The following is a 26,259-nucleotide window of genomic DNA, read 5'->3' as shown; positions in this document are numbered from 1 at the left end:
CTATAAATGACAATAATGACTGAATTGTTAGTAATAACTGTAGTTATTGATGAATAACAAACTATAGTATATTCATTAGGATTTTGGGGTTTTCAAACTACTTTAGAATGGTTTAACACGAGCAAAGACAAGGTCAAAGTGTCCCGAAGGCCCTGGGTGACACTAAAACACGAAGACCCTAGGAGGGTTAATGCTCATTCATAGTCTGGATTTTCGGTGGTGGGGGGACCACCGCTCCGGTGGTGAGGTGACCACCGGAGCTGAAATAACGTTGAGCGGTGGTGAGTAAAAACAGAGAGAAGGGGTGGTGGCGGTGGTTTGCTCTTCACCGTGGCTCGTGACGTCATGTTGTTCGGTGGTCACCTAACCACCGAAAATCCAGACTATGAATGAGCCTTGAATCTCTTATCCCTACTTTAACTTGGTTGTCTTGTTCTCTCTATAGTATCTAAGTGTGTGTGTGTGTGTGTGTGTGTGTGTGTGTGTGTGTGTGTGTGTGTGTGTGTGACTCAGCAGCCCTGAGTCCATACTTGAGCTCTGCTGCCCTCTGGAGGACAGACCATGCAATGGCTCCTCCCACCTTCACCTGGGAGGACAACAACCACACTGATACAGGCAGTGAGTCTCTCTCTCTCTCTCTCTCTCTCTCTCTCTCTCTCTCCATTTTTCTAAAGTGCAATACCTCACGCTTAAAAAATAGCACTTAACCCGAGTCTGTTCCCCTCCTGAACTCCGACCATCTTCACTTGCACTTTACAGCGTGATGCTGGTTTGTAAAAACGATGAACTAGTCTGTGATGAATTGTTATTTATTTAACATGAATTGTAACGTTTTTTCATTCTTGCACTTTACAGCATGAAGCTGGTTGTAAAAACGATGAACTAGTCTGTGATGAATTGTTATTTATTTAACATGAATTGTAAGGTTTTTTCTTTCTTATCTATATTGGTCCCTCTCATATGATGTTTGTACTTTTGTAGCTTTTTCTACTGTATGAATATGTGATGTTTGTCTGTATGTCTGTTTTTAGAGCACTGAAACAAATTCCAATTAACATTGACAAATATCACTTATGTTTTTGTTTTGTTGTGATAATCCTCCCTACTATAGAGTGTGCTTAACATATAAGGAGTTCCTCCCTGTCCCCAGTTAACCCCTGGGGGTCAAAGAACCTTAGGTTTCGTTTTTGGCTAGGTGGCCCAGCCTTCATCCAATAAGGATAGAGAGGGGCCTTCCACCAATCATGATCGAGCGGGGGCAGGCCTTTGTGTATGTGCTGTTGGCCTGTCGCGTGTCCCCCACTGTAGTGCATGCATGTGCACATCTTGTTATCGGGGCGGACCGGGGGTTTTTCAAAATCACCCAAATCACTGAATGCTCCTTTAAGACTACAATAAGAGAACATCTGTCTTTTATCACTTCCTGCTTCCTACATAATGTAATTGAATGCTTGATGTTTTGTATAAAGCAAATTCTGCTGACGTTATGTTCTCTCTCTCTCTTGGGGTGGGATTGGCTCAGGTCTTAGAGTGGCCGTTGGAGCAGCCGGATGGGAACCTTGGGGTTCCCAGTTCGATCCTGGGCTCCCCCAGAGTTAAGCGTTTTTCATAGTCTGGATATTCGGTGGCAAGGTGACCACCGAACTACAACATGACATCACTGAGCCGCGTTGAAGTGAAAACCACCACCACCGCCCTTCTCTCTGTTTTTACTCACCATAAAGTTATTTCAGCTCCGGTGGTCACCTCACCACCGGAGCGGTGGACACCTCACCACCAAAAATCCAGACTATGCATGAGCCTTAAGTGTCTTTGAGCAAGCCTCTTTGAACCCCTAATTGCTCCCGATGTGCAGGTTGGTGCCTTGCGTGTTTCCCTCCGCCATCGGTGTAAGAATGTAAAGCGCTATAGATAAATGCGCCATATAAATGCACAATTGACCATTTTTCTCCATGTTCTAGATCTCCAAATCCTTCCTGGTGTGTGTAAAGAGGAGTCTTCCCCTGATCGCCAGGAGAAAAACAGCAGTAGTCTGGTAAAACTAGAACCTCCACAGATTAAAGAAGAACAGGAGGAGAGCAGCTCCAGTCTGATCCAGGTGAAATTAGAACCGCCACAGATTAAAGATGAACCTGAGGAGAATAGCTCCATACTGGTCCAGGTGAAATTAGAACCTCCACAGATTAAAGATGAACCTGAGGAGTGCAACTCCAGTCTGGTCCAGGTGAAAATAGAAACTCCACAGATTAAAGATGAACTTGAGGAGAACGGCTCCAGACTGGTCCAGGTGAAAATAGAAACTCCACAGATTAAAGATGAACCTGAGGAGAATAGCTCCATACTGGTCCAGGTGAAAATAGAAACTCCACAGATTGATTCAGAAGTATTTCTAAAACCAGAGGACGCTGCGGGATTATCGTTGACATTACTAGCAGTGAAAAGTGAAAATGACGGTGAAAACAGTAAGACAGAGCCTCTAGCCAGCACCTCTTTAAACAGTTCTTATACTTATAACAGTGATGACTGGGAGACCACGGATGATGAATCCGTTTTGAACACACTGAAATCATGCAAGACCCAACCTGTGGAAGGACACAAATTGTCTCATAGCAACCTGTCCCAGAACCTGAAATCATTTAAACAAAAGCCATACATTAGAGGTAGTACAGAGTGTGGTATAGTCTGCGGTGGCATGAGTGTTCTGGCAGAACACGTGGTTATTCATACAGGCAAAAAGCCATTTGTTTGTACAGTTTGTAACAAAAGCTTTACAAAAAATGATTACCTGAAATCACACATGAGGATTCATACAGGAGAAAAGCCCTTTGTTTGTACAGTTTGTAACAAAAGCTTTAGGGTAAATCAACATCTGCAAACACACATGATGATTCATACAGGAGAAAAGCGCTTTGTATGTACAGTTTGTAACAAAAGCTTTTATCAAAAATCAAATCTAAAAACACACATGAGGATTCATACAGGCGAAAAGCCATTTGTATGTACAGTTTGTAACAAAAGCTTTAGGCATAATCAAGATCTGCAAACGCACATGATGATGCATACAGGAGAAAAGCGCTTTGTATGTACAGTTTGTAACAAAATCTTTACAAAAAATGATTACCTGAAATCACACATGAGGATTCATACAGGAGAAAAGCCCTTTGTTTGTACAGTTTGTAACCAAAGCTTTAGACGTAATCAACATCTGCAAACACACATGAGGATTCATACAGGAGAAAAGCGCTTTGTATGTACAGTTTGTAACAAAAGCTTTTATCTTAAATCAAATCTAAAACCACACATGAGCGTTCATACAGGAGAAAAGCCCTTTGTATGTACAGTTTGTAACAAAAGCTTTAAACAAAAATCCAATCTAAAAAAACACATGAGGATTCATACAGGCGAAACACCATTTGTTTGTATTTAAAACTTTAACTACAAAGTATGTCTGAAAAAACACATTAGGATTCATACACGTGAAAAGCCATTTGCTTCTACAGTTTGTAACAAAAGCTTTAAACTCAAAGTATCCCTGAAAAGACACATGATTCATACAGGAGAAACACCATTTGTTTGTACAGTTTGTTACAAAAGCTTTAATCAAAATGGTCATCTGAAAAAACACGTGAGAATGCATACAAAAAAGCGAAATAACTGAAACTAAAAAATATATAGTTTTTGTTTACTGAAAAAATAAAAACTAGAATAATAAAATGATTTAAAATAAAAACAATAACTGAAACTGTGTTTACAAAACAAACTAAAACTACCATAAGTATTCCTCCAGGTCACCAGGTCAGGTCATGGCCATATGCAGAGACTCGAGAGCAATCTTTTGCACGGCAGATTCGCGACACAGTTGTAGGTAACAATGTGAAAATCTGCCTCATGGTCACGCTATAACAGACCCTTCTGGAAGATTTGTACAGATTAGCTGTACACACTGTGACACTAAACACAGATGGAAGGACGGACGTGCAAAACATGTCTTTGGCCTGTTGGAAACAACAAACTGAAATTATAGACACAATTCCCTTAAGGCTCATTCATAGTCTGGATTTTCGGTGGTGAGGTGACCACCGCTCTGGTGGTGAGGTGACCACCGGAGCTGAAATAACGTTGAGCGGTGGTGAGTAAAAACAGAGAGAAGGGCTGGGGTGGTGGTTTGCTCTTCACCACGGCTCGTGATGTCATGTTGTAGTTCCGTGGTCACCTCACCACCGAAAATCCAGACTATGAATAACGCTTTAGTCTTCATTCATTTAAAAGGTTTTAGGGATGTTATGCATGTATTGATTTGAAATATAAAGAACTAAAACTATAAACTAACTAAAAACGAATTGTAACTAAATGAATTCGGGGAAACAATATTCAAAATGAACTATTATAACCTTCCATGGAAGTTGGCTGACAGGAGAGGTGGGGAGTTTCACCCTATCGATTAACTTCATTTAATCGATATGACCGACTGGTTTATGAACTGGCTTGTTATGCCTTATGATTTATTCATTCAACTGAACCGTGGCATTACGGATATTCTCCAGTCTCCACAGGACCACAGAGAATATCCGCCCTTTATTTCCCTCTCCTCCCTTGCTCTGTTTGACTTTTGAATTTATTTGCCTTCCATTTATGGATAAGAAGGATGGGAGCATTAATGTAGGAAAAACGCCTTGTGCGCAAGACATTATTATTATCATTATTATTATTTTCATACTGGTGCTGTCTCTTATTGACACTAATGGTGCACAATGTACAATCCTTTGTTTAATCCTTGTTAGCTTGTTTTGTTTTTTGTTTAGGCTTCTTCAAAAGTGAATTTAATTTGAATTGATTTTTTTTTGCCATTTAGGCCAATATTATGTCCTAGTTTGGTTGTCTATTTTCCCCTCTTCCTTTTTTGCGCTTTACATGCTAATTTCTCATGATGGTGTGTGTGTGTTGGTCTGGCTCTAGGAGTGGGTGTAACCAAATGCACCCTTGTGGCCCGTTTTCAGTGCGCTCTGAGTTACAATTTGTTAAATTAACATACCACTTTAGTGTGCAGAGTACATTGTATGTCTTTCGATTAATGGTAATAAAAAAAAATGTCCAAATTCTATTCGAACTATTTATTTATCCATCCTCTTTCCGGAGGGCAGGATTTAATATTATATATTTTTCAGCATATTATGACAGAGATTCTCTCTATTTTTTTTATGTGATGCTAAATGACAGAATCAGTAATGTCTTAAATTATGGCTGTGAGACCATCTTTTTTTTTTACCCTGAACACTGAATTTTACGCTTATTTTACACTGAAATTATTGTTTTCAATAAATATAAGCAAGCACAATTGCAGTGGAACGAGGATGCAGCCTCTACCAGTTTACGTCTACCAATCTAATTTTGAAGAAAGCATATAGTTATTAAAATGGAAGTGGAACATTATCATGGCACTATAACATTAGAACATTTCTTTCGTTTTTTAGGTTTTAGACAGAAAATATACGCACTGGAGGAAGAAAAAAGTAATGCATACTTTAACAGTAGACTTTGTCTACTGAAAAAGTCTACTTTATCAGTAGAGTGTTAAAGTAGACTTTCCCCTAGGGGAAACACTGATAACATATTATATAACTTTCATAGTCTGTATTGAAAAATTATAATAATTTGTCCATTCTGAAAAATACATGTAACAGGGTATCTGCACTGCAGGCTTAGGCAAGTCAGATTTAACTTAAATACCTCCTATATTTAATATAGTGTGAGCTTGTAGATCTGTTCAAACTTACTTTGGGCTTGTTTATCTGTAAAGACAGACTGATTGATTAATCGAACCATTGGCAATTAATCTAAAAACAACTCAAATCATCCGATACCGATGTGTTTGCCGATTAATCTCCCATCATTAATTATAATGCTATGATCAGATGTGACCGATATTCTCAGAGATTCTGTGAATTTATACATGGAATTGTTTGAACCCAGCATTCTAAAATCTTATTTCCAGAGGTACTACTTTACTAATAAAAAATAATATCATGAAATACGTTTTATTCCCTTTTGTAATAGTGTGTGTTTTGCTTGTGGTTAATTCATTGGGTGTGACTTGTCTCGTTGGCAAATCTAACAGGATCACGTTTTCGTCGATATGACGGACGCCGTGGTGTCAGAGATCTTATCCATGTGATAAAAGAAACCTGGTCAGACTGTGTCTCCACTGGCAAAGACACTTCACCTGCTTTTAAATACGTTCAAAAAAATATTCATGTGTTCTTTGAAAAGCATGATTATGAATATTAATTTGCAAAGCCTTGACTTGAGGATACAATAGACCCCTTTCCCAGCAGCCATGTTCACATGTCACAGCAGGGTCAACACGGGTGTAATATTTAGTGTGTATTTACTATTTAATGTGATATTTTTTAAAAAGCATGTACATTATACTACAAAAAAATGATGAATTTAATATATTTTTAAAGCGTGTACTGCAGTACTTTAACTCAAGTACTCATTTGACTGGCCAACGTTCAATTGTAGTTGATTCATATATTACCAAGAGAGAGTCTACTGTCTGTGTAGACTGTGTAGCCTACGACTCAAGTGTTGTCATACCAAAACCTTCCTGCAAGTGTCACTGTGGGGCCTTTTTGACATTCATCCATTTCTCCCAGTCTTCATAAATTATTTTTGTGAATTTATAATAGGCCTACGGTACACAATACTTCATTATAGCCTATTGTTCTGGTACTTCCCACAATCCCTGGCTTGTGTGGCGAATATCGAAGTGATGATGTAGCTTTTTTTTGTTCATGTTTTATGTTTATTTAGCTTTCAGGAGGAGCACGGGTTTAAAAAAGAATGCAATTATTGTTAAATGTTATTTTTCTTTTCACTTTTTAAGAGCTTGTACAAGATTGATTCAGATTTGGCTCGTGGATAATCAGATGTGATGTGATGTGCCTTTTTCAATTACACTGTGCTTGCTGTAAAAGTACAAATGTGAATATGATCATGCTAAATAGTAAATACTGTATGTTTCGCTGTCCATTCAGATTCACTGTATTGTCACTTAGATGCACGGTTCAAGTACATACATGTATCTACTTAAACTAAATATACTGTTGATTTAGTTGACTAAAATGTATTTTGGCAGGCCTTGATGGAATCAAAATCAAAATGACTGATTTGACACTTTCTGAAAATAGCAGATCTACAAGCTCACAATGCGTCGCAGCGCGGTGCGTTGTGAGCTTGTAGATTGGCTATTTTCAGCATGCAACCAAGTGTAAAATGACTTGTGTCTTTTACTTCTAAATGGATCGTGTTCACTAGATTTCGTGTCCACCCTAACATTTTAGTCTAGTTTTTATTTGTTGACTAAATCGACATATTTTGTCATAGTTTTAGTCATCATGGCTTTGTTTATATTTAGTTTTTATGTAGTTTTTGTCAGGGAAAAAAGGTAGTCGACGAACATTTTTCGTCATAGTATTAGTCGACGAAAACAACACTGCACACAGGGCAATAATATCAGCCAAACAGTGCATATAGTGCAGTGTACTCAAAGGTGCATGGATGCCTTTTATTGTGCTTATGTCCTCATCATGTGGCCTTTATTCCAAATGGTGTTCAGATTAAATTCTGAATGCAATTTTCAACTTTCACCTCATGTACATTGAGCTCAGAGCCAGCTGACAAGGCTACATAATGGGCATAATAAAATACGAGATAAGAAGATAAGTTCAGGCACCAAAGCAGTGCAGCAGTTAAAAAGGTAGGGCAACTTGACAAGGGAAAAAAGAACTGCAGATACAGAATGACAGAGAGACATTCCAAGCAACACGGAAAAAATGTATGTGTGTATGTAATATTTGCGGGCGAGCCATCTAGCCAATTCTTATCTATGCTGTGGGGTCAAAAATTTGAATAAGTCAACAACTGTGCTGGACCCCAAAGCCAGCGCTCACATGCACACATGATGGTGTGATTGTTTGTGTTTCATTAAATGAAACACAAACAAAGTGTAATGAAACTTTCATTACACTTCAGCTCAGGTTGAACCATTTACCCTTTATTGCAATGACATTGCATTTAGTTTGGCGGTGTGGCTCTGCTCGTGTGATATTACAGATATGCCGCATGTGCAGGCAAAGCAATGCAGTGAACCGTGCCTTTTCTACAAACTGTTAGTGTTCTGCCAATTAAGCAATGTATCAATCAATGACTGATGGTATTAAAGTGAGAGCCCCATTTGTGCTCTCCCACTCCACTGTAGCTAACTACGTAGGCTACGGCACTGGTTGTCTCCACCAGGCCGAAGGCATGGGGAGAGAGTATGTTTTGCACTCCATCCGTGCGTGCATGCGTGCGTGCGTGCGTGCATGCTTGCTTCCTTCCGTTAATCTCTGGCACCGTTGGCTCGATGCATGCCAAACTTTGCACACACACTCCCTGGATGCCAACGACAAACCTCTGCCCCAAATATTCCTCAACGGCCTGTTATAGCGCCACCACCAGGCCGATTTAGCCAAAACACATTTCTGTAGATTACTCGTACACATTTTATCCATACGTCACACAATTCGTTATACACAATCTCCATAGTCATGTGATGAACACGGATCTGCATCATTTCCCATCTTTCATCCTGATTAAGATTGGCTTCCAAAGCTCACGCGATCTCTGTAGTCATGTGATCAAGACGAGTCTGTTGGATTTCTCAGATTCTACACTGATTGGCTCATTTTGGCCCATTTTGTAGAAAATTGTCCTGCTCATCCAGAATTATATCCTCAGAGATGCTATGAGTGATCTGGATCTGCATTTCCTCAACAAAATGAAGAAAATTCTTCCAAAAACTAAAACATGTTTTATTACTCCTAAACATTTGGCCAAACATCACACACAGTCCTATCCTCCTGGTGGAGACCTGTGCCCAGAAAGGGCACTTTTTCTAGTTATATCTGTGGTCCAGGGATCTGCAGGGGTCCTTGAGGTGGTGTTCCAGGGGGGTCCCCAACAATATTAGTTGTAGAAGCAACACATCTTCTCTTATACAGGTGTAACATGTCTATGTTCATGCATGTTCCAGGGGAGGTCACTGATGGGGCTATAGTCTTCACCTCCCAATGTATGAATGAATGAACCATTGTAAAGCGCTTTGAGCACTTGGAAAAGCGCTATAGAAATGCAATTCATTAGTCTAGTGGTGTGAACTGTGAAGCCCCCGACAGGACCATGGGCCCAAAATGCCCCTTTACACCAGTGGTCTTCTGTGAGGTCTGGGGACCTCTTGGAACCACGTACGTTGATTGATAGTTAGTACCCACAGGTCTGTAACTCGGTAGTACAGTAGCCTACAGACAGTTTGGGTCTCTGAGATAAACAATAAAAAATATATATGGAGGACAGTGAGTGGGCAAATGCATAATTTGCATATTAAATTGGGGGTCCTTGAAATTAAAAAGCGATTTGTAATAATTATAAAGTTGACTTTATAGTGTGTGGGGGGGGGGGGACGGGGACATAACCTTTACACAAATATGGCCATGGGGCCGGTGTGTCATTAATTAATTAATTAATAAGACCAAATAGGCAGTCTGCTTGACTCACTAATAATCAGTCACAAATATAAATATAACCACCAAGTTAGGCTACTAGTTAGCCTAGACTACAGATCAACTGGCTAATACTTTGTTATAATCACTCACATGTAGCCCTGAAACATGACTGCCTGCCTTGCTTTGGCAATGTAAATGTATGTTTTCTCAAGCGAATAAAGCCCTTTGAATTTGAATTTGACTGCCATGATGATTATCATGACAGTCATGACTTAACTGCACCCTGTTTTTGGCGCTTGCTACATTCACAACAAAAACGTATATATAAACATTCGGATTTAAAATATAAAGTACTCACAATTTGTCCCACGGGTGTTAGTTAGTTGCTGCACCAGCGATTAGAATTGCTGCATCCCACGTTGTTTAATAAAAAGCATTTTTATCCGAGCGCCCTGGCTACTTTTTTCAAACGGGGTTCGTTTGGGAAACCACGGTTGCACACCGGGAGCGCACTCGCCTATTAGTCTGTATTGGCAAGGCGGTCAGCGTACCTATATCGAACACACCGAGTGCCACCCTCCTCCCGACCGATAGGGGCGCGTAGTTGAAAGCCAATGGCAAAATAACAGCTCGGATAAAAATGCTTTTTATTAAACAACGCAGGATGCAGCAATTCTAATCGCTGGTGCAGCAACTAACTAACACCCGTGGGACAAATTGTGAGTACTTTATATTTGAAATCCGAATGTTTATACGAGAGTCATGAACCATGACTAGATAACATGTGAAACAAGCAGCGGTGTTTTTCCTTTTTTGTCGATTGGTCCCAGATTGACTTGTTAAACTGCTTCCCAACATTGGTCACAGATGGAGGGATGGGGCTAGTTTGGCCAGGGGTTGGGACTGGGAGGAGCCCATAGCCTCAAACTAATAAACTATCCCTTTTCTCAGTGTTCTGCCTATGAGTGACATGACATGAGGTTTCCCTTTCCTCGTAAAACGAAACTTTCTCGAGTCGTTTTATACATGAACGTTACGCACCCGGATGCATTGAACACATTTCTTTCCAGCCCGCAGTGTCGCAGTTGGTATTCTGATAAGGACTGCCTGTGTATACACTCGAGTCGACGCCGACGCATCTTTCTCCTTAATTATACAAGTTACAAGTTACAACAACAGTGTAAAGTGTAGGCAGCTACTTGCACATAATGGTAAGTAGGATTAATTACGTATGCCTATCGATATTTTGGTTTACTGAAACTTTTTATGTTTTGTTATTGCATTGTCACAACTCACAACAACTTAACATTTAGCGCGACTAATAAGCGAGGAAGAGAGTGGGCTGCTGCAGGGCACCTGTTCAAATATGGCTGTTGATGTTCTGTCTGTCAGACTCAGGTCTATAATGTCTATCTATGCCGCCTCCCCTGGTCTGTTGCTATATTCACGATAGACTATTGTTGCATTACAACACTTTTCGTTTGGTATTAAGAAAAGAAAACGCCCCGTCTTGTCTGACAGCGGCACTCTCTTTCTTTGTAGCTCTCTTTTTTCTCTCTCTCTCTCTCTCTCTCTCCAACTCTGTTGAATTAAATGTAACATTCTCTTTTATTAGATTCATCTTCATGATCAATCTGTTCCTGTGGTGAAGTTGTAGCCAAGCATTGGAAGTTATAATGGGTAAGTAGGCTACATTAATGATTTATTATGATGACCCCTTGCAATTTGGATGATGTTACTGATGTTACTGATTGAGTGTCAAACTGGCAACCATGGAACAAATACTATAGGCTAGGTTGCAGAAAATATAGCCTGTTTACTTTTCTCATAGCATGTGTAAAGGAAGAACAAACGCAGCTTGTAAGATCAATTTTGAAAAAGTATAAATGTTAGAAACAGAATATAGGGGTAATAGTCTCCTCCGGAAGTAGGTCTATACATTGTTTTCCCATGCTCTTTTCTTTTTTTCCATAGTTTATCCAGAGTTGGAAATTACTCAAATTAAATTCTGTACTTTTCCATACTCTCCATGGTTGTGTAGGTACCCTGAATAAAATTATAGGGCTGTCAAATGATTACATTTTTTAATAAGATGAATCACAGCTTCAAAATGAATTAATCATGATTAATCACCATTCGAACTATGTCAAAAATATGCTATGTTTTCCTGTATATTGTTGTGGAAATATAAATGACAGAAAGCGGATATACATTTGTTAACATACCTGTAGTATTCTGTTTATTTAACAAATCAACAAATAATTATTAATTATGAATTCATATTATTATTCTTATTAACACAGAGAGCAACATAACTTGAACTGTTTGCATAAGGATTTGGAACAGTATACTCAATCAACTGTCTCTGAATCTAGCCTACACTAGGCACTGTGGTTCATCCATGTATAACATTTTCAGTTTACAGAACTTAAATAATAAACTATATGCTCTCAGGCAGACAAAAAAGAGGAGCTCCATTACTTTGACGCAGAGCATCGATATATATGCACTCGAGGGTTTTTAAATGGCGTGGCATGGAGAGAGAGCTCTCACACCTGCCAAATACTGCCAGGGCCATTTGGCATATCAAAAACCCATTGCATTAATGTTATCATGGCCTTGGCTGCATATCAGTGATGTGTGTGTGGGGCGGTATATGGGCCTTTGACCCATGGGTTGGTAACTTGGTACAGGAGTAGTGCAGGAGAAATGGTCAAAGGAGTCTTAAGAGTTGGCAGGTATATGCTCGCAGCCCGCAGGGGCAAAACTAGACATGTGATGTGCGTAGGAATGGATGTCACCTTAGTTAGGACGGTGACCTGGACGGTCAGGAACCCCTTTTGGTGTTTTAAGCATTATCTTATACAAGCTCATCTGAGCTTGTAGATCTGCTATTTTTGAAAAAACGTGAAAATGTGGCGCAGAATATATATTCTTTCAAAGCAAACGTTTTTAACTCAAATCTTTGCTTCTGGGGGGGAGGGGGTCCCTGGAACAACATATTTTTAGATTATTTTTATAGAATCGGCCTCAGGTCTAAATGGGTTAAAGGGATAAGTTCAGATATTTTTTTACTTAAGCTGTATGAAATACTTGCCATTAATTTAGTTGTTGCAACTGTATTAATTGATTGCCCGAGTCCCGTGGTGGGAGTTCTGCTCTGGTTTTGGTCAATATTAAGCAGTTCCAGTCATTTGGTGGGGGCCATGCAGTAAAAGTAAATGAATTCATAAAACTAACGTAATTTGTATTGTTGTTGATCCCCTCTATCACATGGAACAATTTTTTGGGCGTAGTGATATGGACACAAAAAACATAGTTCCGTGTGATAGTAAGGTAAAAAATGAACAAAAGTTCCATTAATGTTTTAGAAATAGGTCAACAATACAAATGACGTTAGTTTTGTGGGTTAATTTACTTTTAAGATGCGTGGCCCCCAGTGCCCCCCACAAAATGACCGGAACTACTTGATATTTCACCAAAACCAGAGCAGAACTCCCACCACGAGACTCGGGCAATCAATTAATACAGTTCTAACCACTATATTAATGGCAAGTATTTGATACAAATCTGAACTATCCCTTTAAGAGTTTAAGGTGATACATCCCCCATAAGCAGTAGTTAAAGTAGATCAAACTGTTTAGCAGTTTTATGATCTAGAACCGACTTGGAAACCCTTCTCCTTCCGTTTGTCCCTCTGAGAAAACTCTGAGATTACACTCAGATCACAGCAGCGCCATCTAGCGGAAGTGGAAAATCAAATGTCTGAGCATTGTTATGCTGCACTGTGCATACCAAAGACTTGGAGCAGGCTCATTGTCATGATCTGTCACTCCACAGACCATGTCTCCTCCCTGGCCACTCCCTCATTTCCATCCCATTCACGCACCTGCTTCCAACTCCCTTGTCATCCCACCTGTGAACAATTCCTCAATCAACCTTCCCCCTATAAGACTGGACTCATGGCAAACATTCAGTGTCAGTTCATTATTTTGTTGTAGCAGATGCATGTTCCTGGTTTTCCTGTTGTTCCTGGTTTTTGACAGTTTGGACATTTTCTGATTTGATTCCTACGTGCTGCTCTAGTGTGAGTTTTTGTCCTTTCCTGAAATCTACTGTTGTGAGATTTATGCCTGGATTCCAGAGTTTCGTCTTCATTGTAAGATGTTTTGATTTATTAAATACTTTGAATTAGACCCTGTTTCCTGTGACTCTGCATTTTGGGTTCATCACTCTGCTGCCGCTTAACACTCATGTTCCCATACGTTAATTGAAGAATCTAATTGAACAGTCGTGCATGCTCAAATGGAAGTCCGCAACAGTTAGTAGGCCTCTCACAATTATTACATAATCGCCTAATTGCAATTAGTTGGGATAATCACAACTATTATTTGCATTATCGTCAATCATTTCCATGTTGAAAAATTTTCATACACTTTTCAAAAATAACAGAAATTGATGTGGATCAACTATTTCCACTTTTTGTTTAATTGTATATAAATATCTTATATTGTCATATCTTCTCTGTGCAATTTTGACAAATTGTAACATTCAATTGTTAAATGCAAAAAACACAACTCGTTAATCGCAATTATTTATGTGACAATTAAACCTCAACTTATTTTGTAATCATTCAGACAACTCAGTTAAGGTCGTTGCACACTGGACGTGTTTTGCGGAAACCGATGGAAAAACGCAGCTGAAAATCGAAAAATGCAGCAGTGCAGAGACCATCCATCCATCTTCAACCGCTTATCCGTAGTCGGGTCGTGGGGGCCCGACTTCTCTCTCCAGAGCAACATTAGTGACTTCCTCCTGGGGGATCCCGAGACGTTCCAAGGCCAGTGAATCAATGTAATCCCTCCATCTGCGCCTAGGTCTGCCCCGGGGTCTCCTCCCAGTGGGACGTGCATCGAGGACCTCCCTAGGGAGACGCCCGAGAGGCATCCTAATCAGATGCCCGGACCACCTAAGCTGGCTCCTTTCCAGGTGAAGGAGCAGCGGCTCTACTCTGAGTCTCTCCCGTGTGACTGAACTTCTCACCCTGTCTCTAAGGGAGATGCTAGCCACCCGTTGGAGAAAACTCATTCCGGCCGATTGTATTCGCGACCTTATTCTTTCGGTCATGAGTCTCATGACCCACACGTCATGACCATAGGTGAGAGTAGGAACGAAGATTGCTCGGTAGACAGAGAGCTTTGCATTCTGGCTCAACTCTCTTTTCGCCACAACAGTGCGGTACAGCGACTGCAATACCGCCCCTGCCGCTCCGATTCTCCGGCTGATCTCCTTCTCCGTCCTCCCCTCACTCGTGAACAAGACCCCGAGATACTTTAACTCCTTCACCTGGGGTAATGCCTCATTTCCTACCTGGACTGCACAATCCACCAGTTTCCTGCTGAGAACCAAAGCCTCAGATTTGGAGACGCTGATCCTTATCCCAGCCGTGTGCAGGGACCTAAATTAGCATCAACTACATAATATCTAACATTAGTATCATATCATTTTTGTTATTTTACAGTAATGTTGTCTTCACAATATTATATGTTACTAAGACAAGTTCTGTTTTGATAAACACTGAGCTACAAATGCAACCCAATGGATACTCAAGGTTTTGAGGGTTAAATGTACAGTACACCCATGGTTTTACAGGGTACTAACAGTCACTGACTGTGCATGACTGTGTTACATTTCTGTGCTGCAACAGATCCGGGAGAGAAGGGGAGGAGCCTTCTGGAGGGAGAGGAGGAGGGGCCAGAGGGACAGACCCAGAAGGCTGAGTCCAACACGGCGTCCTCTCAAAGACCTGTCACTTTCAGCCACAGGTAATCTCTACAGTTTTATTAAAAATAATATTAGTAATAATAACAAAATGGGTCATACACAAAAAGCCAAAGCTTGTTTCCATTGTGGTCCATTAATCGCTGCATTAATCGACTATAAATGTGCCATCCTTCCCTCCGCTTATCCCCCCCCCCCCCCCTCCCATCACCACCCTTCACAGTATTGGACCAATTAGCTCACCACCACTTGAGGTGTCAAAGTCTCCATCTCGGGAATCGAGATCTGTGGCAGAGGTATGGTTACTTTGATTTGCCTCTATCTGACTTCAGTAAACCAGGCATTTAGTTTTGCTAGCTCACCACCATGCAGTGATGCACAACATTCAGTGGATCTTAGCTGGTGGCAGGGTTTTCCCGCTAGACACTTTTTGGGCCTGGCCACCTTGACCGACAGGATTATATTTGCATAAATGGCCATAGCCATATTATAAGTAATGTCACAAGAATATAGGCTACTGATAATTACACAATTTACACCGTGTTACATTACTACAATTAGTGGTGCACGATATTGATTTTTTGAAACCGATACGATAACCGATAATTTACCGCTCCTCAAGACCGATACCGATACGATAACCGATAATAAAAATATATAGACATGAATAAAAAATAGAAATACATACTAGTGAGTAACGGTACATGTAACACAGCTTTGACCTAAGCAATTACAGTATAGTAGGCTATATCAGTGGTTCCCAAAGTGGGGTTCGGGGACCCCCGGCCCCAGGGGTACCTGAGGGAGTTCCAGGGGGTCCCCAGCTAAATGATATAGTTAGGAACCAAATGGACCCTTATGGGTCTGTAACTCTGAGTGTACAAATGGAACATTTCCAGTTGTATACTCTCAGAGTAAAAATAACATTGATTTTACAATATAAATTGGGAGTCCCAGAGCAAATTGTGATTGGCCAGATGACGTATGATGATAAGAGTGCCCCTCACTTCACACAGGTGTGAATTTTTTTAAATGAATAAAAACAACAATATAATGTCTGTGAATGTCTGTGTGTGTCCGGTCAGTTGGCCTCAAAACTTTTCCATGTCAAGGAGCAAGGACCCCAAATTGTTAGCCCACAGACACCCATTTGAAAATATATGCCAGGGCTCTAGCAGTGATTCTCATCATTTTTATTTCAAGGACACCCAGTTTGACATGCATTAGGCTACTGACCCCCCATTTAATGCCATTTACATAAGGGACCTCAATTTATAATTTTTTATTTATATCGTAAAATCAATGTCAACTCTGAGAGGGTACAAATGGAACCAAATGGACCTGTAAGGGTCAATTTCGTTCCATTTGTAAACTCTGACTCCCCGGATCCCACTTTGAGAACCACTATTGTCTGTGTGTGTGCGCGTGTGTAAACACAAATACAACACTATCTAAGTTCCAGTGATAGACGTTGTTGTTAGCATATAAGTCATTAGCATGGTCTGTAGCATCATGTAGCCAAACAGCTACTACTTCTACATTTCTCAACCAAAACGGTCGCGTCGCGTTTCACAATGCTACACAACTGGAGCAAATTAATAAACTACAACCGGTAACGAGTGACACGCATTCAACAGCGCGATGAATGAACGAGCACCAATACGCGCTCGTCAGCTGCAGTGCTGAGACGCTGAGACAGTCACCGTTCGTGCGAGTCAGTGAGTGAAATGAGAGAGGGGAGATAGAGAGAAGCAGGCGGGGCTATTAGCCTGCTATGGAACTACACACTGCAACAGACAGAGTGGAGAAGCGTCTCTCTCTCGCTCGTCTCAGCCGTTCCTCCGGAGAGATTGGCGACTCGGGGAGCGTTTGGGCGCACCACAGAAATGATTGGTAGTCCCATAGTTGCTACCAACTATATTTTTTATGGCGCATTTGCGTCCAAAATGATCGCAATTTCGAGCCTATATAAAGTATATTATCGGCGCTATTATAACGTTATCGAATTTATCGGGATGACGTCATAATTGCTAATATCGGGTCGCAATTTATCGGGACGATAATTATCGTGCATCCCTAACTACAATCTGTTCCTGTTTTATAGTTAACTAAATAATATATCTACTCTATCATGCAGAGATGTCATTCAATGAAGTGGGCATGAGTAAACTATTTGTGTGACTCTGTCGCATCATTTAAACCCCGGGCCAGTTCTGTTTATCATAACACCAAGTGAACGTAGCAGACTCTGAGCTCTGTTCCTATGTTGATTAGAAGGAGACGCAGACAGCTGTGTAAAGCTAGATTTGTGCTTTGTCGTATGGCAGTGTTGAGTATCAGAAATAGCAGACATAGAAGCTCACGCAATGTGGCGCCTTGCAACGTGTTGTGAGCTTGTAGGTCGGATATTCTCAACGCACGACACCAACGTACGACGGATAGGCATGAAAGCATACAGTATACATTCATTATAGTTAAGTGTGCGTGAGTGCATGCGTGCGTCCTAAAGACTCACGATTACAGTGCATCTGTGTTTCTGTTTGTGTTCAGAGTTTGCCTAGGGAGGACACCGGTACCCATTCTCCTAGAGAGGACACCGCTACCCATTCTCCAGAACAGGCGATGCCACAGAACTCTGGTAAGTAACTTACCAGAGATCACACTGTTAGTGAATGTGTGCATCTGTGGGCAGATAACACACTGTTAAGGTAGTTCTCTACTGCATGACGCCGGGGGCGGTAAGTGTTGGAACGTGTTGAAAGCTTCCCAACCATCGCATAGCAGCGGGCTTGTTGTTGAGCCATAGGCTATTTTTCACCACCTTCCAACCTTCTAACCGACTGATCAGGCGACTTCATTGGACTGCCAGTCTTTAGTAATCTGTAGTAGTCTGTTTGGTGGAGAGCTACCTTTATGGAATCACTCACTGCCACCAATCGCTCTGTATTTTCATTGGCATTGACCATTATATTATGGAGGTCGTAACGAAGACCTTTTTTCACAATCATTACAATCGACTTATATGGGAAAATGCGAAAACTCACATTCAAGTATTTTTTCTCTCAGAAAAGGACTACAGTTACTACTTGGCGGGGAGGTTCATAACTGACTGTTCAGGCTGATTACACCTCAAAATACATACATCAATAATATGATATATTAAATCACATTACAAGTACAGTAACTTCCTGTATTGATTGATCATCTCAACTGATTGTTCACCTCACACGTATTTTGTTCTGGTATCAACAAACAACCAATGCTGTTCTCTGTCTCTGCCTTACAGCTGGTGAACCCGAGCAGCCTGAGAACTGGACAGAATCTCAGGTAAGCTCCTGGCTAAGAACTGTCGGAGTCAAAGAACAGTACGTCAAGAAACTGCACGAGGAAGAAGTTGATGGACGAGTTCTCCTCAAACTGAAGATGGACTATCTGAGGAAGGAGATTGGTATGAGATCAGGGCCTGCTCTTCTGCTAATCAATGAGAGAGATGAACTTATTAAAGGCCCTGTGACCACCCCAGGTCAGCAAAATACATTAAGTGTCCCTAAAAGTAAAAAGGGAATTAAGAAAAATGAACAGAAATCCAGTCAATTTCTTCCAGGGGGAAATGAAGCTCACCCTGTAGATATTGTAGAGACAGATCAAGGTGTGCTAGGTGAAAAACAAACTGGCCAGGAACATTCTGTCTGTGTGTTGCCCTCAAAGGAGGACTGCAAACCACGACCTTTCGACAAAGAAGGCAGTGATTTTACATATGTAAAACACAGGGTTTTGGAGCCTGAGTCTGGTGTTTTTGATCTGATTAATCCTTGCCATGAATACAAGTCCTTTGCTACTGCTGCCTTATTGGACAGAGTACGATTACAAGCAAAGTTTGCCAAAGAGGTTCTCAAATTTGGTACTGGCTGTATGAATATGAGATCAAATGGCACAATTCACTTTGGTGTGATGGACAGCAGAGATGATGCAGGGTACACACACGGTGAGATCATTGGTGTCCCTGTGAAAGAAAAAGACATGTATGTAGATGCATTAGATCACATTGAGAGGAGCTTCACTCTCTCTGACAGTGAGCATGTACGCCAATGTATACGTCCACCCCGTTTCATTGAAGTGATTGATCGCACAAGTAGTGAGAAAAGCTATGTGATAGAGGTTGACATTGTACCATCCGTAAGTATTGTCAATGGCAGAGTGTATTCAGTTTCCCTACCAAACTTCAAAGAGGAGGCCAACAAAGTCCAATTTGAGAAGGGTACAATTTACCGGAGGGTGGGCTCAAAATCTGAGACAGTGATTGACAAAGATCAAAGTGACTTCTACCACAGAGTTAGAGATAGGGATGCTCAAAGGAAGGAAGCAGAGCATGGTCAGTCTTTTCGTACACCGGACATCTGCCAAGATCTAGGCAGAAAACTCAGAATGCTTGTGACCAGTGGCAAGAAATTCATTGAAAAAGAGAAATGGTACATAGTTGTAACAAACAAATTCAAACCAGAAGATCTTTGCAGCATTGAATGGCTACTCAACATGAACATATTCTGTGTGTTCGACTTTGACCCAGACTCAAATAAGTCAGGCCTATGCAGTAGTTTCCTTCAGCATCATGTTGCAAATTTGCATTTTATGCAGAACTACAAAATCCCAAATGGTATGACAATTGGTGAATTTGAAAGCCACTTGCATCTGTTTGAGCAGACAAGCTGGATCTTTTGTAATGGCCGCACTGACTACAAAGGAAACGAAAGCCACTGTGATGAAATGACTTGGACCAAAACAAAATTGACTCTCCTGAAGGAATCTGTGTCCTTGATCTGTAAACAGATCTTGCCAAAAGACACATTCCAGGTGCTTTTCCTTCTCACATCTCCAGTTGAGAAACCACTCTTGCACACCTTTTATGAGTTTTTCACTGATATGGAAGGCCATGATGACATAATTTGCATCTCTGAATCTGAGGAATACTTTCTGAAGTGGCAAAGCTATGCTGAAGGTTTATGTGAAGCAAAAGATGTGGACCGTTTCAGTGTTGTTGGGATGAAAATGAGCCACATTGATGGAACATTGCAGCAAATCCAACCAATAACATCACGAGCCACCAAACTTTTGCCCACGGTTGTAAAGGGGCAATGTGTTCTTGAAACACGCAAAGAAGAAAGGATGTATTCTCTTGAAATTCTGAGTATTTATCACTGTGATGAGACAAGTGAAGAATTCATCAAAGCAGAGAAAGCAAACATTGAACGCCAGTTCTACCATGGGGGAAGAGTGGCGTGGTTGAACCTTTGGCTTGCTGAGCGGCGAGATGTTGGAGAGGTCATTGAAAGGGATGCTTATTGTGACATTTCTAAACTTCTCAGTGATACCTTGAAACAAAATACTGATCAGAGTTCTGTGATCAGCTTCAACATCTTCCATCATCCAGGTAGTGGTGGCAGCACTGTGGCGAGGCAACTGCTGTGGAAAAATCGGAAAGATCTAAGATGTGCTGTGGTGAATCCGTCATATCCTGCCTCGGTTGTCACGCAACATGCAGTTCAGCTAAGAGAGTATGAGGAAAATGATTTCCAGAAATGTCTTCCTGTGCTCCTTCTCATTGAAGATTCTGACAAAGAATATCTTGATGAGCTAATTAATGAACTAGAGGTTGCTATGCATACCAAAAGAGTCCACCAAGGAAGTCTTTGTTTCATTTTGTTGAGCTGCAAACGATCCCATGATCCAGAGAAGAAATGCAAAGAATCTCCATTACAGAATGTTTCTGTCACTCACAAACTCTCTGATGAGGAGAAGAGGAAGTTTGCTGGAAAACGACAGATACTTGAGAAACAGTATGAGCCAGAATTCATCTTGACATTTGTCTTGATGAGTGAAGAATTCAACGATCAAAAGATTTCGGAGTATGTTGAACAATTTGTGAAACATTTGCTCCAAGGCATTGATCGTACATCTGTTGTCACTCGCCTCATTCTCTATGTGGCATTGCTTAATACATACGTACAAAACTCTTTCATTTCTCAGTCCCATTGTGAAGCTCTGCTTGCACTAACCATCCACATGGATAGGTTTCGCCGACATACATTTGAGAGAGCTCTCAGTGAACAAGCTAAACTGGTCTTATTACACCTACGCGATGAGAAGACTCACATTGAATCAATCAGAATCATTCATCCTCTAGTTGCCAAAGAAATCCTCCAACAGCTTCTTGGAGACCAAAAGAGCCAAAGTAGTTTGGCAATGGATCTGCTCCATGAAAAAGCACTTTTTGAGCACCGGTTCGGAAAGGAAGAGTATTTGGGTTTTTTGAAAGCACTGTTCTTAAGGCGTTACAGAATAAGCAAAGGGGATGAAACGGACAGTTTCTTTTCTCCTCTAATAGAGCACGTGTGTAAAACAGAAAAAAACCCAGAAAAGGCAATCGCATTACTCACGGAAGCATACCAGAGTTTCCAAAGAGATGCATTTTTTGCACAGCAGCTTGCTCGCCTTCATTATACCTTTGAGAAGTTTGAAGAGGCTAAAGACTGGGCAGAGAAGGCAGCCAAACAGATGCCCAAAAACTCGACCATATTACATACAAAAGGTCAGGTGTACAGGAAATGGTTCAATGCCAAGTGTAAATTCATTGAAAAAGTACCCAAGACTGTGCAAAATACAGAAGATGCTGTGGACACTGCACTAAAAGCCATGGAGTGCTTCAAACTATGTGAGAAAGCAGCTGCCTCGGATTTTAGGATTTTAGCCGCTTCAGGATATTATGCTGAGGTTGAGGTTGGATGCAGTGTGCTGAAGTTGATGTCTTCATTAGAGGTTTTTTCAAACGCACACAATGGCCATTCCGAATATATGAAGTACTTGGTTACAGAATACATCCCTGAGGAAGTTAGAGAGCCCTGGGAGCGCTTACATGATCGTTTGAAAAATCTCCATAAGACAATGCAGGAAGCCTTTGAATGGATCTCAGAGGAACTCAGCTACTTCCAGACAGACTTCAGTGCAGATCAAGACGACGCCATTGATGGGCCAGAGATGAAGATAAACACTCCTTTGGCATGGATGGGGAAGAAATCTTCAGAGTATGGGAAGTACTTCTCAGACGTTTCACTTAGAACAGCTATGAAGCAGTGTCAGTCAAACCCAGACAGTATGACTCCATTCATGAAACGCATGGTTATTTGTCACCTTGGAGGAGGTAATATAACAACCATCCTCTCAAAGCTGACTGACCAGAAGCAGAAAGAAAAGGATGCAGTAGCAAAACTTGAGACCATCCTAACTCTTTACCCCAAAAACCCATTGAAGGCCAACCTTGATCAAAGGGATCTTGTTAATTACATAATAACCCATCTAGCTTTGAAATGCCTATCTCCTCAGTCTCAAAAGTTAGCTGCTCTGAAAGATCTACGGACACTCAGTGAGCAATTCCCAACTGAGAAAAGGGGATGTTTCCCTAGTGCACTTTTCTTGCTGACCTTGCTGTTTTGGCCAGAGGACAACGACACAGATCACGATAGAGAAACCAAATACGGAATTGTTCAAACGGCAGTGGAACTCTTGAAAAGATCATATGGGATGAAAATGAAGGACATTCCTCTACGAAAGAGAAGAATTTACACACATTTCTTTCTCACCAATGGTAGTGGATTGGACAAAATTGTCCATAAAAGCAAGGTTGAAACGATTACTAAGATGCTCCCAGTCTCTGAAAAACGAATGAAATGGTACAGCGGTGAAGCATGGAAAATGCCAGAGATTGCTAGGATGTTGAAATGTGTGTCTGGTTGGACTGAAGATGGAACCGTGTACCTTGAAGGTCCAAAGAAAAAGAAGTTCACTATCCTCCCGCTTTATGTGCCTTCAGTGCCTTATGAAATGAAAACATCACATTCTACTTGGGATTTACGTTCAGAGGACCTGTTGCATACAACATTACAGTGACAACATAGTTTTTGCATCAGAAACTGCCTAAACTATGTTTCAGGTTTGATTGAACAAACGATGAAACCCATAATTGAATCTTGCCTTCTCCAAAGACTAAAAGGAACATTAGTTAGGCGCTATACAGCAGACCAGGAGGCAATTGCTTGTTGTTGTTTATGTTCCTCCGCTTAGTAATGCTTAAATCCAGTGGGTCCTCTTGTCTGAACTGAGGCTGTAGTAATCAGTAGGGGTCCTGGCTTCCTTTAGCTAAATCAATAAACCGGCTAGATGACAATGCCATCTCGGTAATGACAACTTCATCTTGGTGAATGTGGTTTAACGTTATTACCTAAACCAAGAACAGAACACAGCATACGCTGTTTACTTTCAGTGCCCATTCGTCTCACATATCCATTTTCAAGTAGCAAATATGGGATTATTATTTTATTTCTTCAACTATAAAGTAATCACTGAATGCCAATGCGTAAATGTTGTACAGATTCAGGCTATCATGATCAATATTTCAGATCATTGACACAAACTCTGAACAGCCATATAGGCTATACAACAAATGCTTGCGAGATAGAATTGCTTATAATGCCCTTAACATGCAAGAGTATACACGCAGGACCTTTCCACAGTGTACGTTAAATTCATTCATTCAAGACATGTTTTGGAAATATGTCTCGTTTAGCTTGTTATAATAAGGAAAGTTCACCTTGACCTTAAACAGTGAACCGTGTTCCTCAACCAGCTCAATATACTGGACATTACATGAAATCAGACACAAAGACAATGTTATTGCTGATACTTTGTCCAGAGTGTAATTTTCACAGATTTCACATGATTGTATTATAGTGTGAACATTCTATGGTGAGGTAACGTTAAAAACATGCTGTTTGATCCATTGCACTGATTTAGTGATTTTACTCTGGCATATTTTTGGAAGAGAGCTGTCTCTTTCCATGGGTTTCAGGTCTGCCATGCTCTCTCTGCCTCCACCACCCACACCTGAATGTAATTTGCTTGTCTGCTGTACAGTATATATAAACCCACAGAACCGGTCCTCCTTGCTAGGCCTGTTGGACTGGTGCTAGCTGTTGCCATTGTTGAAACGTTGTTTACCATTGCAGCATCCATAATATTTTTAGTTCATCGTGTCTGAATAGTTGGCACAAGTGCCTTGTTATATTGGTCTCGGTAATGGCAAGGATTTGCTTTAAAAGTATTCTCTGCCCTTTATTTAGCTTCCACTTTTTCTCCTGTTTTTGTTGTCAGTTAGGGAGGCTATTATTGTTTTTCTGTTTGATTCGGTAGACCAGTTGAGTTTTAATTTTCTAGTTAGTGGGTTTCATTATTATTATATTATTTTGTCCTTGGATACCCTGCTACAGTATCTCAATTGCTTCCATGTATGCATTATAAATGTTTTTTTATATCCGTTATTGTAAATAAATGTTAATAAATCTTATTACATTTAAAGTGTTTGGGCAACTTTTTCTTGTAATGTTGGGTTTATCTTGGTGAATGTGGCTTAACTTTATTATGTAAACCAAACTACGAACAACCATATAACAAAAAAATGCTTATAATGCCCATAACATGCAAGCGTATACATGCAGGACTTTCCCAGAGTGCACGTTAACTTCACCTTAAAGGACAACTTTAAGGTTCATGTTTTAGGTTGTTATTAGAGAAAGTAAAAGATGAGTGTTAATTATTTTTCATTTGCTGATTTCTTTCTTTTTAGGGTATTTAGCCGTTTTTGACAGGGGGGCGGGGGCATTCGATCATGGGGCTAAATATGTATTATTATTTTTTGCGATTTATTTTATTATTTACTCTAGTCCTACTAGACCCCAATAAATTATATTAGGCCACGAAAGATCATGGGATCTACTGAATGTGTCAAACTGACATATTGAGCCTATGACACACAGTGTGGCTTCCCCCCAGTAGGCTACCTTCAGATTCAGTAGATTCTGTGATCGTTTGGGACCGGATGTAATTTCCTGGGGTCTAGTAGGACTAATAATAATACAAAAATAAATTGCCATAATACTTTGTAAAAAAATACTAGCCCCATGTTCGAATGCCCCCTCCCCCCTGTCTAAAATGGCTAAAACGAAAGAAAGCAGCAAATGAAAAAAAAATAACACTTTCTAATAACAACCTAAAACATGAACCTTGGTTAAAAAAAAAAAAAAAAAGTTGTCCTTTAAACCAATTGTTCGATCCTCACTTCAACCAGAGACTACATGTTGTGGGCATTACATTAAATCGGACACAAGAAAGATGTAAATGTTATTGCTGATACTTAGTCCAATAGTGTAATTTTCTAGCCTGATTGCCAGACTCCCGTGAGCCTCCAGTGCGCTCAGTCGAGTGGGCGGGGTCTATGGGCTGGAAACCAGGCTAGTCATTTTCATCAATTCCACATGCTTGTTATAGTGTGAACATGCAAGTCAAGTATTGGTGCCTAATACTCATTTCAGATCATGATATGTAGCTAATTTGTTAAAGAAAAGTAACACTTCAACTTAAGTGAAGTAAAATGAGCTAAAAACATGTTTCTTACATAATACAATGTCACAACCTAATTGTAATGAAAAGGTAAAAACTTAAAACGGCACCTTGGCCCAAATGCTCAGTGTGAAAAACTATCAACCCACCCACCCCTAAATTGGAATAATGCCAGAAATGGGCAAGACTAAAATAAATGCACTAAAGTTTCAAATTGTTACAAAATATGGTAGAATATATTTATTAAAATGCCACAGTGTGTCACAGCAGGTGTCATTTGTACATCAAACTTTGAAGCATTGTATGGAAACCTGTCCAGCTTGGGAATCTGAATCGGTATACTTCACAAAAACATTATGTAGGTTCCGTATAGGCAGCAGACATGTGGATCAATTTCAGTCTATAGTATATATCTAATTTAACAAGTCTTAAGTTGGTCACGTGCCAAAGCGGTGGACAGAAACTGGTCGACAGAAACTGCTGTTGC

General features: G+C 40.5%; 1 protein-coding gene and 1 long non-coding RNA gene across 2 annotated transcripts; both read left to right on the top strand.

Moving 5' to 3' along the window:
• Positions 1–505: 505 nt before the first annotated feature.
• On the top strand, positions 506–3,363 carry LOC308323207. The gene is made up of 3 exons (XR_013964809.1): positions 506–618; positions 1,962–2,663; positions 2,698–3,363. It is a non-coding gene; the product is annotated as an uncharacterized lncRNA (long non-coding RNA).
• A 7,275-nt stretch (positions 3,364–10,638) lies between these two features.
• Positions 10,639–24,665, top strand: LOC308323202 (sterile alpha motif domain-containing protein 9-like). Its single transcript, XM_080774879.1, is given in 7 exon segments — positions 10,639–10,756; positions 11,161–11,225; positions 15,253–15,370; positions 15,550–15,622; positions 17,877–17,964; positions 18,613–23,195; positions 23,201–24,665. Coding segments are annotated over 6 exon segments (4,941 nt in total). The 5' UTR covers positions 10,639–10,756; positions 11,161–11,221; the 3' UTR covers positions 23,276–24,665.
• The last annotated feature ends 1,594 nt before the right edge of the window (positions 24,666–26,259 follow it).

Source organism: Protomyctophum bolini, assembly GCF_963924005.1.
Source record: "Protomyctophum bolini genome assembly, chromosome: 11".
NCBI classification, from domain to species: Eukaryota; Metazoa; Chordata; class Actinopteri; order Myctophiformes; family Myctophidae; genus Protomyctophum; species Protomyctophum bolini.
This window is presented reverse-complemented; position numbering and strand designations above follow the sequence as displayed.